Source organism: Cuculus canorus, chromosome 37 (genome assembly GCF_017976375.1).
Source record: "Cuculus canorus isolate bCucCan1 chromosome 37, bCucCan1.pri, whole genome shotgun sequence".
In the NCBI taxonomy this organism is placed as follows: Eukaryota; Metazoa; Chordata; class Aves; order Cuculiformes; family Cuculidae; genus Cuculus; species Cuculus canorus.
In genome coordinates this window covers 959,307-975,698 of record NC_071437.1, presented here as the reverse complement: position 1 = coordinate 975,698, position 16,392 = coordinate 959,307, and the positions used below count along the sequence as shown (strand labels likewise).

The following is a 16,392-nucleotide window of genomic DNA, read 5'->3' as shown; positions in this document are numbered from 1 at the left end:
CCCCCGTCCCCCCTGTCCCCCCCATGTCCCCCCAATACCCCCCCTGTCCCCCCGCGTCCCCCCATGTCCCCCCATATCCCCCAATACCCCCCAGTCCCCCCCATCCCCCCCGTCCCCCCCTGTCCCCCCAATACCCCCCATGTCCCCCGTGTCCCCCAATACCCCCCCTGTCCCCCCGTGTCCCCCCCTGTCCCCCCCATATCCCCCATGTCCCCCCGTCCCCCCCCGTCCCCCCCTGTCCCCCCGTGTCCCCCCCATGTCCCCCCATGTCCCCCATGTCCCCCCGTGTCCCCCCGTGTCCCCCATGTCCCCCCGTGTCCCCCATGTCCCCCCGTGTCCCCCCGTGTCCCCCCGCGTCCCCTCACCGAAGAGAGAGACGCGGTGGCGGACGAGAGCGGCCAATTTGCAGAAGAGGCTGCGAGGGGACACCGCGGGGGGTCAGGGGGGTCCCCAACATCCCCCGCGAGGGGACAGCACCCCCCGCCCCACGGCGCGGCTTCGGGGTCCCCCTGACCCACGTTTGGGGGTCCCCCTCTCGGGGGGTCCCTGTGCCTCACGGCGAAGGGGCGGTGGCACCAATGACCTCAGTGCCCCAGAGGTGGGTTTTGGGGTTCCAGCTGCCCCGTGGAGGGGTTTTGGGGTCCCTCTGCCCCACATCGGGGGGTCCGGGAGCCCCACAGCTGTGGGTCCGGGTGCCCCATAGCGGGAGGTCCGGGTGCCCCACGGCCGAGGCTGTGGGTGTCCACGAAACCGACGATCTCGGTGACCCCTAAGATGGGTTTTGGGGCTCCACCTGCCCCGTGGAGGGGTTTTGGGGTCCCTCTGCCCCACACTTGGGGGTCAGGGTGCCCCCCCCACCTGGTGATCATCTCCTTCTCCTTGTTGGAGGCGTGTCCGCCGCTGCCGAGCACTTTGGCCGGAGTGGAGAGGAAGTAGAGGCAGTGGTTGTGGAAGTACTGGTTGATGAGGGGCAGCAGGATCTGGGGGGCGCGGGTGGGTCAGGGGGGCGCCCCACAACTGGGGACCCCCTCGAGGGACCCCCAAAACCCCATAGCGACCTCAAACACCCCATAGAAACCTCAAAGAACCCCAAGGGACCTCCAAAACCCCGTGAGGATCCATCAAAACCCCATGAGGATCCACCAAAAGCCCATGAGGAACCACAAGAACTCATAGACACCCCAAAACTACCCCATAGAAGACCCCCAAACCCCATAGGGACCCCAAAAACCTCATAGGGGACCCCATAGGGACCTCAAACGCCCCATAGAAACCTCAAAGGGGACCCCAAGGGACCTCCAAAACCCCGTGAGGATCCATCAAAACCCCATGAGGATCCACCAAAAGCCCATGAGGAACCACAAGAACCCATATAGACCCCAAAACTACCCCATAGAAGACGCCCCAAACCCCATAGGGACCCCAAAAACCTCATAGGGGACCCCATAGGGACCTCAAAGAACCCCAAGGGACCTCCAAAACCCCGTGAGGATCCACCAAAAGCCCATGAGGAACCACAAGAACCCATATAGACCCCAAAACTACCCCATAGAAGACCCCCAAAACCCCATAGGGACCCCAAAAACCCCATAGGGGACCCCATAGCGACCTTAAACGCCCCATAGTGACCTCAAAGAACCCCATAGGGACCCCCCAAGAACCTCCGAGGAACACCCAGAACTCCATGAGGAACCCCAAGAACTCATCGAGACCTCCAACACTCCATAGGGACCCCCAAAACCACCCCACAGGGACCCCATGGAGGACCTCAAGGAGCCCGTGGGGACCCCAAAACCTGAAGCCACTGTGTGTTTCCCACCACCACCATTTTGGGGTCCCCTCCCACTTCTGGGGTCCCCCCTGACCTTGGCGAAGAACTTGATCTCCTGCTCATGGGGAGATTTCTCCACCCGTCCGCTGCTCACCACGGCCTCTGGGGGGGGGACATGGGTGGTCAGGGGGGGACACGGGGTCTGGGGGGGACCCAGGGGGCTCCAGGTGGGGTACGAGGGGGGTTGAGGGCATCTTAAGGGGGTCTCAAAGGGTTTGAGGGGGTCTCAAGAGGGATTGAGGGCATCTCAAGGGGGTTTGAGGGCATCTCAAAGGGGTCTCAAAGTGTTTGAGGGCATCTCAAGGGGTTTGAGGGCATCTCAAGGGGGTCTCAAAGGGTTTGAGGGGGTCTCAAGGGGGTCTCCAAGAGTTTGAGGGCATCTCAAGGGGGTTTGAGGGCATCTCAAAGGGGTCTCAAAGTGTTTGAGGGCATCTCAAGGGGTTTGAGGGCATCTCAAAGGGGTCTCAAAGAGTTTGAGGGCATCTTAAGGGGTTTGAGGGCAACTCATGGGGGTCTCAAAGGGTCTCAGAGGGTTTGAGGGAGTCTCAAGGGGTTTGAGGGCATCTCAAGGGGTTCAGTGAGACTCTGGGAGGGTCCCGGGGTGGATCTGAGGGGGGTTCTGAAGGGGTTTGAGGGTCCCGAGGTCCCACCCAGGTGGGCGATGAACTCCTGCGAGATGTCCATCCACTTGAGGAGCTGCTGCAGGAACCCATAGGCGAAACGCTTCTCGATGGATGAGGTGTCCAATTCCATGTCCTTCAGCCCCCTGCGAAGACGAGGGGTCACCGGGGGGGTGGTGGGGTGGTGGACATCTTCTCCTCAACCCAAAACCTCCAAAACCCAACCCCAACCCAGGCCACCACCACCCAAAACCCAACCAGGACCTCCTGGACCTCACCAGGACCACCCAAACCCCAACCAGGACCACCCAAAACCCAACCAGGACCACTCAAACCCCAACCAGGACCACCCAAAACCCAACCAGGACCACCAAACCCCAACCAGGACCACCAAAACCCAACCAGGACCACCCAAACCCCAACCAGGACCACCAAACCCCAACCAGGACCACCCAAAACCCAACCAGGACCTCGTGGACCTCACCAGGACCACCCAAACCCCAACCAGGACCACCCAAACCCCAACCAGGACCACCAAAACCCAACCAGGACCACCCAAACCCCAACCAGGACCACCAAACCCCAACCAGGACCACCAAACCCCAACCAGGACCACCAAACCCCAACCAGGACCACCCAAAACCCAACCAGGACCTCGTGGACCTCACCAGGACCACCCAAACCCCAACCAGGACCACCCAAACCCCAACCAGGACCACCAAAACCCAACCAGGACCACCAAAACCCAACCAGGACCACCCAAACCCCAACCAGGACCACCCAAAACCCAACCAAGACCACCATAACTCAACCAGGACCACCAAACCCCAACCAGGACCAACCCAAACCCAACCAGGTCCACCCAAGACCCAACCAGGACCCCCCAAAACCCAACCAGGACCCCCCAAAACCCAACCAGGACCACCCAAACCCCAACCAGGACCACCCAAACCCAACCAGGACCCCCCAAACCCCAACCAGGACCACCCAAACCCAACCAGGACCACCCAAACCCCAACCAGGACCACCAAAACCCAACCAGGACCACCCAAGGAGTACCACCCAAGGAGGACCACCCAAACCCCAACCAGGACCACCCAAGGAGGACCACCCAAGGAGGACCACCCACCGGGTGACGGCGTAGCCGTTGAGTTGGAGGAACTTGAGGAGCTCCTGGGCCTTCTCGCGGTCCCGCGCCTTCTCCTTGGCCGTCAGCGTGTCGTAGGGCACGAGCAGAGGGTGCGACCCCCCCCCTGAGACCCCCGTCAGCGGGGCCAGGAGAGGACAACCCACCGGAGGGCGAGGAGAGGAGGAGAACCCAGGGGAGAGGGAGGAGAACCCATGGGAGATGGAGGAGAATCCATGGGAGAGGGAGGAGAGGAGGAGAACCCAGGGGAGATGGAATGGAGGAGAACCCATGGGAGATGGAATGGAGGAGAACCCATGGGAGATGGAGGAGAGAAGGAGAATCCATGGGAGAGGGAGGAGAGGAGAACCCATGGGAGATGGAGGAGAGGAGGAGAACCCAGGGGAGAGGGAGGAGAACCCATGGGAGATGGAATGGAGGAGAACCCATGGGAGGTGGAGGAGAGGAGAACTGATGGGAGATGGAGGAGAGAAGGAGAATCCATGGGAGATGGAGGAGAGGAGGACAATCCAGGGGAGATGGAGGAGAGGAGGACGGAGGAGAACCCATAGGAGGTAGAGGAGAACCCATGGGAGATGCAGGGGAGGAGAATCCATGGGAGAAGGAGGAGAGGACAACCCAGGGGAGATGGAGGAGATGAAGGAGAACCCATGGGAGGTGGAGGAGATGGTCCTCACCCTTGGCCTCCAGCTCCAGCTTCTTCTTGCGGCCCCACGTGTTGTGGTAGTTCTCGGCCAACTGCTCGGCCATGGCCTGAGGACACCATGGGGGACGTGGTGGGACACCAGGAGACCCCAGAGGACACCAGGGGACACCAGGAGACCCCAGGGGACCCCAGGGGACCCCAGGGGACCCCAGGAGACCCCAGGGGACACCAGGGGACACCAGGGGTGGTCACTGACCTGCAGCTCCCGGGACAGCGTCACCCCCGAGAGGTCCACGGGCTGAGGGCTGTAGCCATGGCTGGGGTCGTAGGTGGCCTGAGGAGATGGGGGGGGACCGTGGTGGGGAGGGGGACTCTGCGACCTCCCAAGGGGTCCTTGGCCACCCCATGGACCTCATGGAGCTCCAGAGGGTCTTGAGGTGATCCTTCACCACCTCATGGAGCTCCAGAGGTTCCTGGGGTGATCCTTCACCACCTCGTGGACCTCCAGAGGGTCTTGAGGTGCTCCTTTGCCACCTCATGGAGCTCATGGACCTCCAGAGGTTCTTGGGGCGCTCCTCAATGACCTCATGGAACCCCAGAGGTTCTTGGGGTGTTCCTTCACCACTCTGTGGACCTCATGGAGCTCCAGGAGGTTCTTGAGGTGCTCCTTCCCCACCCCCAGTTCTTGGGGTGCACCTCAGCATTGGAGCCCCACCTGGGCAGACTGGGAGATCTTGCGGGTCTTCTTCTTCTCCGTCTTCTCCTCCTCACCCTCACGGGCCTTCTCCACCATCCACTCCCAGGCCAACATGGCCTTCAGGGACTCCTTGATGGGCCACCGGTAGATCTCCTTGTCCTGGGGGGAAGATGGACTTGGGGGATCTCCAGGAGGTTGGGGAGGAACCGATGGGGTTGGAGGATCTCAGGGAGGTTGAGGAGGAACTGATGGGGTTGGAGGATCTCAGGGAGGTTGAGGAGGAACCATTGGGGTTGGAGGATCTCAGGAGGTTGAGGAGGAACCATTGGGGTTGGAGGATCTCAGGGAGGTTGAGGAGGAACCATTGGGGTTGGAGGATCTCAGAGAGGTTGAGGAGGAACCATTGGGGTTGGAGGATCTCAGGGAGGTTGAGGAGGAACTGATGGGGTTGGAGGATCTCAGGAGGTTGAGGAGGAACCATTGGGTTTGGAGGATCTCAGGAGGTTGAGGAGGAACCATTGGGTTTGGAGGATCTCAGGAGGTTGAGGAGGAACCATTGGGGTTGGAGGATCTCAGGGAGGTTGAGGAGGATCCCATCCTGGTCCCAGAGGTGGACACATCTCGTACCTTCTCAGAGAAGGTCTTGTAGGGTCGCAGCATGGGGTGGGTTTTGGCTTCTTCATCCACCGTCTCCCCATAGGACCAATTGTTCTGGATCTGCCGAGGGACGGAACCATCGGGGGGGGTGGGACATCGCGGGGAGGGGAGGACGTGGGGATGGGGGTGGTGAGGACGTGGGGATGGGGATGGTGAGGACATAGGGATGGGGGTGGTGAGGACGTGGGGATGGGGATGGTGAGGACATAGGGATGGGGATGGTGAGGACATAGGGATGGAGATGGTGAGGACGTAGGGATGGGGGTGGTGAGGACATAGGGATGGAGATGGTGAGGACATAGGGATGGAGATGGTGAGGACATAGGGATGGAGATGGTGAGGACATAGGGATGGGGGTGGTGAGGACATAGGGATGGAGATGGTGAGGACATAGGGATGGGGGTGGTGAGGACATAGGGATGGAGATGGTGAGGATGTAGGGATGGAGATGGTGAGGACGTAGGGATGGAGATGGTGAGGACATAGGGATGGAGATGGTGAGGATGTAGGGATGGAGATGGTGAGGACGTAGGGATGGGGGTGGTGAGGACGTAGGGATGGAGATGGTGAGGACATAGGGATGGGGGTGGTGAGGACATAGGGATGGAGATGGTGAGGACATAGGGATGGGGGTGGTGAGGACATAGGGATGGAGATGGTGAGGACATAGGGATGGGGGTGGTGAGGACATAGGGATGGAGATGGTGAGGATGTAGGGATGGAGATGGTGAGGACGTAGGGATGGAGATGGTGAGGACATAGGGATGGAGATGGTGAGGACATAGGGATGGAGATGGTGAGGATGTAGGGATGGGGGTGGTGAGGACATAGGGATGGAGATGGTGAGGATGTAGGGATGGAGATGGTGAGGACGTAGGGATGGAGATGGTGAGGACATAGGGATGGAGATGGTGAGGATGTAGGGATGGAGATGGTGAGGACGTAGGGATGGGGATGGTGAGGACGTAGAGATGGGGCTGTGGGGATGGTGAGGACGTGGGGATGGGGCCGTGGGGATGGTGAGGACGTGGGGATGGGGCCGTGGGGATGGTGAGGACGTGGAGATGGGGCCGTGGGGATGGTGAGGACGTGGGGATGGGGCCGTGGGGATGGTGAGGACGTGGGGATGGGGCTGTGGGGATGGTGAGGACGTGGGGATGGGGCCGTGGGGATGGTGAGGACGTGGGGATGGGGCCGTGGGGATGGTGAGGACGTGGGGATGGGGCCGTGGGGATGGTGAGGACGTGGGGATGGGGCCGTGGGGATGGTGAGGACGTGGGGATGGGGCCGTGGGGATGGTGAGGACGTGGGGATGGGGCCGTGGGGATGGTGAGGACGTGGAGATGGGGCTGTGGGGATGGTGAGGACGTGGGGATGGGGCTGTGGGGATGGTGAGGACGTGGGGATGGGGCCGTGGGGATGGTGAGGACGTGGGGATGGGGCCGTGGGGATGGTGAGGACGTGGGGATGGGGCTGTGGGGATGGTGAGGACGTGGGGATGGGGCCGTGGGGATGGTGAGGACGTGGGGATGGGGCTGTGGGGATGGTGAGGACGTGGGGATGGGGCCGTGGGGATGGTGAAGACGTGGGGATGGGGCCGTGGGGATGGTGAGGACGTGGGGATGGGGCCGTGGGGATGGTGAGGACGTGGGGATGGGGCTGTGGGGATGGTGAGGACGTGGGGATGGGGCTGTGGGGATGGTGAGGACGTGGGGATGGGGCCGTGGGGATGGTGAGGACGTGGGGATGGGGCCGTGGGGATGGTGAGGACGTGGGGATGGGGCCGTGGGGATGGTGAGGACGTGGGGATGGGGCCGTGGGGATGGTGAGGACGTGGGGATGGGGCCGTGGGGATGGTGAGGATGTGGGGATGGGGCCGTGGGGATGGTGAGGACGTGGGGATGGGGCTGTGGGGATGGTGAGGACGTGGGGATGGGGCTGTGGGGTTGGTGAGGACGTGGGGATGGGGCCGTGGGGATGGTGAGGACGTGGGGATGGGGCCGTGGGGATGGTGAGGACGTGGGGGTGGGGCTGTGGGGATGGTGAGGACGTGGGGATGGGGCTGTGGGGGTGGTGAGGACGTGGGGATGGGGCCGTGGGGATGGTGAGGACGTGGGGATGGGGCCGTGGGGATGGTGAGGACGTGGGGATGGGGCCGTGGGGATGGTGAGGACGTGGGGATGGGGCTGTGGGGATGGTGAGGACGTGGGGATGGGGCCGTGGGGATGGTGAGGACGTGGGGATGGCGACAGGAGCCCGTGGGGAGGTCCCGGAGGTCCCACCTTGTCGAAGGCCCACTTCTCGTGCGTGTACTCGGCGTATTTGTTGATGAAGGCGTCCAACTTCTCGGGGATGATGACGCTGGAGAGGGAGAGGCGGGGCCGGGGTCAGGGGGCGCCGAGGCCACCGCGGGGTCGGGGGGGACGGACCGTACTTGAGGGTCTCCACGGGTTTGGGGTCGAAGTTGCCCTCGGCGTCGACGGAAGCCTTCTTCTCGGTCTTGGAGGAGTAGCTGGCGTCCACGTAGTCGGGGGGGATGGCGCCGGCGATGGCGCAGAGGCACGGGGTGGCCAACTTGTAGAGCTCGGCGTCGAAGCGCTGGGGGCGCCCGGGGGTCACCGCCAGGGACCCCCCGAGAGCGGAGGAGACCCCTCTGCCCAGACCCCCACCCACCGCATCTCGGCCTTCTCACGGGGGCCTTGTCCTCATCACCGCCTCAGCTTCAGCCCCGCGTCCTCAACGTCCCGTCCCATCTCCACCTCCATCTACATCTCCATCTCCACCTCCACCTCCATCTCCACATCCATCTCCATCCCATCCTGATGTCCCCACCACCCCATCCCCACCATCTCCATCTCCATCTCCATCATCCCCATCCCCATCTCCATCTCCATCCCCACCTCCACCTCCATCTCCATCTCCATCTCCATCTCCATCTCCATCTCCATCTCCATCTCTATCTCCATCCCCATCTCCATCTCCATCTCTATCTCCATCTCCACCTCCATCTCCATCATCTCCATCTCCATCTCATCTCATCTCCGTCCATACAGGACAGAACACCCCAGTACAGCCCAGTATGGTCCTATCTCCATCTCCATCTCCATCTCCATCTCCACCTCCATCTCCATCTCCATCTCCACCTCCATCTCCAACATCTCCATCATCCCCATCTCCATCTCATCTCATCTCCGTCCATACAGGACAGAACACCCCAGTACAGCCCAGTATGGTCTCATCTCCACCTCCATCTCCATCTCCACCTCCACCTCCATCTCATCTCCATCTCCATCTCCATCTCCATCCCCATCTCCATCTCCATCTCCATCTCATCTCCATCCCCATCCCCATCTCCATCTCCATCTCCACCTCCATCTCCACCTCCATCTCCATCCCCACCTCCACCTCCATCTCCATCTCCATCTCCATCTCCACCTCCACCTCCATCTCCATCTCCATCTCCACCTCCACCTCCATCTCCACCTCCACCTCCACCTCCATCTCCATCTCCATCTCCACCTCCACCTCCACCTCCACCTCCACCTCCACCTCCACCTCCACCTCCATCTCCATCTCCATCTCCATCTCCATCTCCATCTCCAACATCTCCATCCCCATCCCCATCTCCACCTCCACCTCCATCTCCACATCCATCTCCAGCTCCATCTCCACCTCCACCTCCATCTCCACCTCCATCTCCATCCCATCCTGATGTCCCCACCACCCCATCCCCACCATCTCTATCTCCATCATCCTCATCTCCATCTCATCTCCATCTCCATCATCTCCATCTCCATCTCCATCATCTCCATTCCCATCCCCACCTCCACCTCCACCTCCATCCCCACATCCCCACCACCCCCTCTCCTCTCATCCCCTCTCCTCCTCCACCTCCACCTCCACCCCCACGTCCCCACCACCCCCTCTCCTCTCCTCCTCCCCCGCAGTGTCCACCTCCCACCCTCAAACCTTGTGGGCCAAGGACTCGAAGATGCCCCAGAAGAGCTTCCTGGTGAGGTGGAGCTCCTCCTCGGAGCTGACGCCCTGGTTGGCCCACCCGCTCGGGAGGCAGTAGTACTTCCAGCACCGCTCGTAGTGGTTCGTCAGGAGCTGTGGGGTGCGGTGGCCTCAGAAGGACCTCGGGGACCTCCCCCACCGCCCCCTCGAGGTCTTCTCCTCCCGCCTCACCTTGAGGGGCATTTTGGCGAACTCGTTGAGGATGGGGACATCGAAGACCAAACGGCGCAGGAGGTGCTGCAGCATTGAGGGGCGAATGTACCTGCGGGGGTGGGAGGACACGGGGGTGGTGGGCGCCCACGGAGACCTTGGGGGGTCTGTGGGGACGTTGGGGGTCCACGGGGGTGGTGGGGGTCCATGGAGACGTTGGGGGGTCTGTGGGGATGTTGGGGGTTCCATGGAGATGTTGGGGGGTCTATGGAGATGTTGGGGGTCCATGGGGGTGGTGGGCATCCATGGAGATGTTGGGGGGTCTATGGGGATGTTGGGGGGTCTATGGAGATGTTGGGGGTCCATGGGGGTGGTGGGCATCCATGGAGACATTGGGGGGTCTATGGGGATGTTGGGGGTCCACGGGGGTGGTGGGGGTCCATGGAGATGTTGGGGGGTGTATGGGGATGTTGGGGGTCCACGGGGGTGGTGGGGGTCCATGGAGATGTTGGGGGGTCTGTGGGGACATTGGGGGTCCACGGGGGTGGTGGGTGTCCATGGAGATGTTGGGGGGTCGATGGGGATGTTGGGGGTTCCATGGAGATGTTGGGGGTCCATGGGGGTGGTGGGCGTCCATGGAGACGTTGGGGGGTCTATGGGGATGTCGGGGGGTCTATGGGGATGTTGGGGTTCCACGGGGGTGGTGGGGGTCCACGGAGATGTTGGGGGGTCTATGGGGATGTTGGGGGTCCATGGAGATATTGGGGGTCCATGGGGGTGGTGGGCATCCATGGAGATGTTGGGGGGTCTATGGGGATGTTGGGGGTCTATGGGGATGTTGGGGTTCCATGGAGATGTTGGGGGGTCTATGGGGATGTTGGGTGTCCACGGGGGTGGTGGGCGTCCATGGAGACGTTTGGAGGTCTATGGGGATGTTGGGGGTTCCATGGAGATGTTGGGGGGTCTATGGAGATGTTGGGGGTCCATGGGGGTGGTGGCTGTCCATGGAGATGTTTGAGATCTGTGGAGATATTGGGGGGTCCATGGAGCTATTGGAGGTCCATGGAGATGTTGGGGTTCCATGGAGATATTGGGGTTCCATGGAGATGTTGGAGGGGTCCATGGAGCTGTTGGGGTTCCATGGAGATGTTGGGGAGTCTATGGGGATGTTGAGGGTTCTATGGGGATGTTTGGGGTCCCTGAAGATATTGGGGTTCCATGGAGCTGTTGGGGTGTCCATGGAGCTGTTGGGGTGTCCATGGAGCCGTTGGGGGGGTCTCTGGGACGGGTTTGGGGGTGACGCGGGTGTCCCGGGGGGGTCCCCACCGGCACAGGGCCATCAGACACTCCTCGATGACGTCGCGTTGGGCTTTGGTGAGCGAGCGGCCGCGCGACAGTCGGTAGATGGTGTGGAGCATGGAGTCCACCATGATGGCGCGGTGCTCGGTGCCGGCGAAGAGCGGCGCACACTTGGTGATGAGCGGCAGCACCGCCTGGCACAGGTAGCGGTTCAGCGCCAGCGCCATCTCCGTCGTGCTGAAGGCCACCTGGGGGGCGCCCGGAGGTCACGGAGCCGTGGGGCAGCGCCCCACACCAGCCCTTCCACAGACCATCATCTCCAGACCATCATCTCCAGACCATCATCTCCAGCCCTTCTACAGACCATCATCCCCAGACCATCCCATCCCCAGACCATCTCCATCCCATCATCCCCAGACCATCATCTCCAGCCCATCATCTCCATCCCATCATCTCCAGCCCATCATCTCCATCCCATCATCCCCAGACCATCATCTCCATCCCATCATCTCCAACCCATCATCTCCATCCCATCATCTCCAGACCATCATCTCCAACCCATCATCCCCAGACCATCATCTCCAGCCCATCATCTCCATCCCATCATCTCCAGCCCATCATCTCCAGCCCATCATCTCCAACCCATCATCCCCAGACCATCATCTCCATCCCATCATCTCCAACCCATCATCTCCAGACCATCATCTCCAGACCATCATCTCCATCCCATCATCTCCAACCCATCATCTCCAGACCATCATCTCCATCCCATCATCTCCAGCCCATCATCTCCAGACCATCATCTCCAGACCATCATCTCCAACCCATCATCTCCAGACCATCATCTCCATCTCATTATCTCCATCCCATCATCTCCAACCCATCTCCATCTCATCATCTCCATCCCATCTCCAGCCCATCATCTCCATCCCATCATCTCCATCTCCATCCCATCTCCATCCATATAGGACAGAGCACCCCAGTCTGGCCCAGTCTGGCCCAGTACAGCCCAGTATGGTCCCATCTCCATCTCCATCTCCATCTCCATCTCCATCCCATCATCTCAATCTCCATCTCCATCTCCATCTCCATCCCATCATCTCCATCTCCATCTCATCTCCATCTCCATCTCATCATCTCCATCTCCATCTCATCTCCATCTCCATCCCATCATCTCCATCTCCATCTCCATCTCCATCTCCATCTCCATCTCCATCTCCATCCCATCATCTCCATCTCCATCCCATCATCTCCATCTCCATCCCATCATCTCCATCTCCATCTCCATCTCCATCTCCATCTCCATCTCCATCTCCATCTCATCTCCATCTCCATCCCATCCCATCTCCATCCACACAGGACAGAGCACCCCAGTCCGCCCCAGTCCGCCCCAGTCCGCCCCAGTATGGCGGCGGTGTGTCTCACGGTGTCGAGGGAGGCGGCGGCGCGCATGTCCGGGAGGAACCCGACCTCGAGGACGTGGAGCAGGAAGTCCTGGGTCTCAACGCCGTAGACGCGGTCGAGGAAGAGCACCATCGGCGCTTTGTGCTCCGGCACAAAACTGGCGGCCATGCGCGGCTCCAGCACCGCTCCGTCTGCCGGGAGCGCCGGGCGCCAGTCCGGACACCGCCCTCCCAGTCCTCCCAGTACCACCAGACCGCTCCTCCCAGTACAGCTGCCCCATCCCAGTCCTCCCAGTCCAGTTGCCTCCATCCCAGTCCTCCCAGTACAGCTGCCCCATCCCAGTCCTCCCAGTCCCACCAGACCGCTCCTCCCAGTCCAGTTGCCTCCATCCCAGTCCTCCCAGTCCAGCTGCCCCCATCCCAGTCCTCCCAGTCCAGTTGCCCCCATCCCCGTCCTCCCAGTACAGCTGCCCCCATCCCCGTCCTCCCAGTCCAGTTGCCTCCATCCCAGTCCTCCCAGTCCAGTGTCCCCATCCAAGTTCCCCCATCCCAGTGCTCCCAGTCCAGATTCTCCCATTCCAGTCCTCCCAGTCCAGTCCCTCCCACCCAGTCCTCCCAGTCCAGATCCCCCCATCCCAGTGCTCCCAGTCCAGATCGTCCCATCCCAGTGCTCCCAGTCCAGATCCTCCCATCCCAATTCTCCCATCCCAGTCCTCCCAGTCCACATACCCCCATCCCAGCCCTCCCAGTCTAGATCCTCCTATCCCAGTCCTCCCATCCCAGTCCTCCCAGTCCAGATGCCCCCATCCCAGTCCACCCATCCCAGTGCTCCCAGTCCAGAGCCTCCCATCCCAATTCTCCCATCCCAGTCCTCCCAGTCCAGATCCCCCCATCCCAGTGCTCCCAGTTTAGATCCTCCTATCCCAGTCCACATGCCCCCATCCCAGTGCTCCCAGTCCAGATGCCACCATCCCAGTCCTCCCATCCCAGTGCTCCCAGTCTAGATCCTCCCATCCCAATCCTCCCATCCCAGTGCTCCCAGTCCAGATGCCACCATCCCAGTCCTCCCATCTCAGTGCTCCCAGTCCACATACCCTTATCCCAGTGCTCCCAGTCCAGATCCCCCCATCCCAGTGCTCCCAGTCTAGATCCTCCCATCCCAGTTCTCCCATCCCAGTCCCCCCAGTCCAGATGCTCCCAGTGCTCCCAGTGCTCCCAGTCTAGATCCTCCCAGTGCTCCCAGTGCTCCCAGTGCTCCCAGTCTAGATCCTCCCAGTGCTCCCAGTCTAGATGCTCCCAGTGCTCCCAGTGCTCCCAGATGCTCCCAGTGCTCCCAGTGCTCCCAGTGCTCCCAGTCCAGATGCTCCCAGTGCTCCCAGATGCTCCCAGTGCTCCCAGTGCTCCCAGTCTAGATCCTCCCAGTGCTCCCAGTGCTCCCAGTGCTCCCAGTGCTCCCAGTGCACCTTTCCCGAAGGCGGGCAGCTGCAGGGGAAGGCTGATGATCCCCACGAGGTCCTCCAACGGCACCAACGAGCGCAGGATCGCGCGGATCCGCAGCGCCTCCCCCTTCCCCGCTTGGATCAACTGAGAAAAGAGGGGGTACGGGGGGGTCACCCCCATCCGGGCGCTCCCCCGGGCCCCCCCCCCCCCCGCGGGGCCCCTCCTCACGTGCATCTCGGGGGCGCAGCGCCCCAGGAGGTCGATGAGGGCGGCGTAGAAGGACATGATGGCGTTGCCCAAGTGGACGCGGTTCTCCTCGGGGGGTTCCTCACCCCCAAACCTTGAGGGGAGAGGGGGGGGGAAGGGGGAGGTGAGGATCGGGCCCATCCCCACCACCCCTCAGCCCATCTCCGTCATCGTCTCCATCCCATCCCCATCTGCACCATCTCCAGTCTCATCGCATCTCCACCCCCTTCGCACCTCCACCCCATCCCCTTTTCATGTCCATCTCCATCTCCTTCCCATCCCCATCCCCCTCCCACCTCCACCTCTCCTTCACCTCCATCTCTCCACTTCCATCTCTCCTCCACCTCTCCTCCACCTCCACCTCTCCTCCACCTCCATCTCTCCTCCATCTCTCCTTCATCTCCATCTCTCCACCTCCATCTCCACCTCTGCTTCTCCTCTACCTCCATTTCTCCTCCACCTCCATCTCTCCTCCATCTCTCCTCCATCTCTCCTCCATCTCTCCTCCATCTCTCCTTCATCTCCATCTCTCCAACCTCCACCTCCATCTCTCCTCCACCTCTCCTTCACCTCCATCTCTCTTCCACCTCCATCTCTCTTCCACCTCCACCTCCATCTCCATCTCTCCTCCACCTCCACCTCTCCTCCATCTCTCCTCCACCTCCACCTCCATCTCCATCTCTCCTCCACCTCCACCTCTCCTCCATCTCTCTTCCACCTCCATCTCTCCTCCATCTCTCCTTCATCTCCACCTCTCCTCCACCTCCATCTCCACCTCCATCTCTCCTCCATCTCTTGTTCATCTCCATCTCTCCTCCACCTCCATCTCTCCATCTCCATCTCTCCACCTCCATCTCCACCTCTATCTCTCCTCCATCTCTTGTTCATCTCCATCTCTCCACCTCCACCTCTCCTCCATCTCTCCTTCACCTCCATCTCTCTTCCACCTCCCCTTCACCTCCATCTCTCTTCCACCTCCATCTCCACCTCCATCTCCACCTCCACCTCTCCTCCACCTCCATCTCCATCTCCACCTCCATCTCTCCTCCATCTCTTGTTCATCTCCATCTCTCCTCCATCTCCACCTCCATCTCCACCTCCACCTCTCCTCCATCTCTCCTCCATCTCTCGTTCATCTCCCCCTCCATCTCCGCCTCCGTCCCCCCCGTCCCCCTCGCCCCGGCCCCGGTGTTGGGGCCCCGGTGTCTCACGGCTCTCGGCGCCTGTCCCTGCGCCCGCTGGGTCCGTCGCGCGCGGGGTCCTGGGCGATGCCGATGGCGTCCTGGATGGCGGCGAGGAGACCGCTGCCGCCCTCCCCGCGCAGCGCCGGCCCGAAGCACTCGGGGCGACGGATCAGCAGACGCACCACCACGTTGGCGTTCTCCTCCACGCTCTCCCCTGAGGGACCCCCACACTCAGGGGACACGGGGGACACCGGGGACCCCCGGGGTGGGACATGGGGGACCCTCAACAGCCCCAGGGTGGGACACAGGGGACAATGAGGACCCCCCACAGCCCCAGGGTGGGACACGGGGGACAACGGGGACCCCCAAGACCCCCAGGGTGGGACACGGGGGACTCTCAACACCCCCAGGGTGGGACATGGGGGGCACCGGGGACCCCCGACACCCCCAGGGTGGGACACGGGGGACAACGGGGACCCCCGACAGCCCCAGGGTGGGACACGGGGGACCCCCGACACCCCCAGGGTGGGACATGGGGGACAACGGGGACCCCCAACAGCCCCAGGGTGGGATGGGGGGACACTGGGGACCCCCAAGACCCCCAGGGTGGGACATGGAGGACCCCCGACAGCCCCAGGGTGGGACATGGGGGGGACAACGGGGACCCCCGACAGCCCCAGGGTGGGACACGGGGGACCCCCGACACCCCCAGGGTGGGACATGGGGGACAACGGGGACCCCCGAGACCCCCAGGATGGGACATGGGCGACACCGGGGACCCCCAGGATGGGACATGGGGGACAACGGGGACCCCCGACACCCCCAGGGTGGGACACAGGGGACCCCCAACACCCCCAGGGTGGGACACGGGGGGGACACCGGGGACCCCCGACACCCCCAGGGTGGGACATGGGGGACCCTCAACACCCCCAGGGTGGGACATGGGCGACCCCCAAGACCACCAGGATGGGACACGGGGGACACCGGGGACCCCCGAGACCCCCAGGGTGGGATACAGGGGACAATGGGGACCCCCAAGACCCCCATGGATGGGA

The 16,392-nt window shown here is 62.2% G+C and overlaps 1 protein-coding gene across 2 annotated transcripts in view; it reads right to left on the bottom strand.

The window, feature by feature from the left end:
• RYR1 (ryanodine receptor 1) overlaps positions 1-16,392 on the bottom strand; it is a 130,647-nt gene that overhangs the window by 40,624 nt on the left and 73,631 nt on the right. For both annotated transcript variants that reach the window (XM_054052902.1, XM_054052901.1), the window contains 18 exons: positions 15,365-15,551; positions 14,136-14,247; positions 13,931-14,051; positions 12,490-12,659; positions 11,092-11,312; positions 9,787-9,877; positions 9,568-9,708; positions 8,033-8,196; positions 7,881-7,959; positions 5,569-5,658; positions 4,960-5,100; positions 4,501-4,578; positions 4,276-4,351; positions 3,581-3,704; positions 2,482-2,597; positions 1,866-1,933; positions 859-980; positions 366-415 (listed from right to left, as the gene is read on the bottom strand). In XM_054052902.1, coding sequence (XP_053908877.1) covers positions 366-415; positions 859-980; positions 1,866-1,933; positions 2,482-2,597; positions 3,581-3,704; positions 4,276-4,351; positions 4,501-4,578; positions 4,960-5,100; positions 5,569-5,658; positions 7,881-7,959; positions 8,033-8,196; positions 9,568-9,708; positions 9,787-9,877; positions 11,092-11,312; positions 12,490-12,659; positions 13,931-14,051; positions 14,136-14,247; positions 15,365-15,551 — 2,151 coding nt within the window. The remainder of the gene's footprint in view (positions 1-365; positions 416-858; positions 981-1,865; positions 1,934-2,481; positions 2,598-3,580; positions 3,705-4,275; positions 4,352-4,500; positions 4,579-4,959; positions 5,101-5,568; positions 5,659-7,880; positions 7,960-8,032; positions 8,197-9,567; positions 9,709-9,786; positions 9,878-11,091; positions 11,313-12,489; positions 12,660-13,930; positions 14,052-14,135; positions 14,248-15,364; positions 15,552-16,392) is intronic.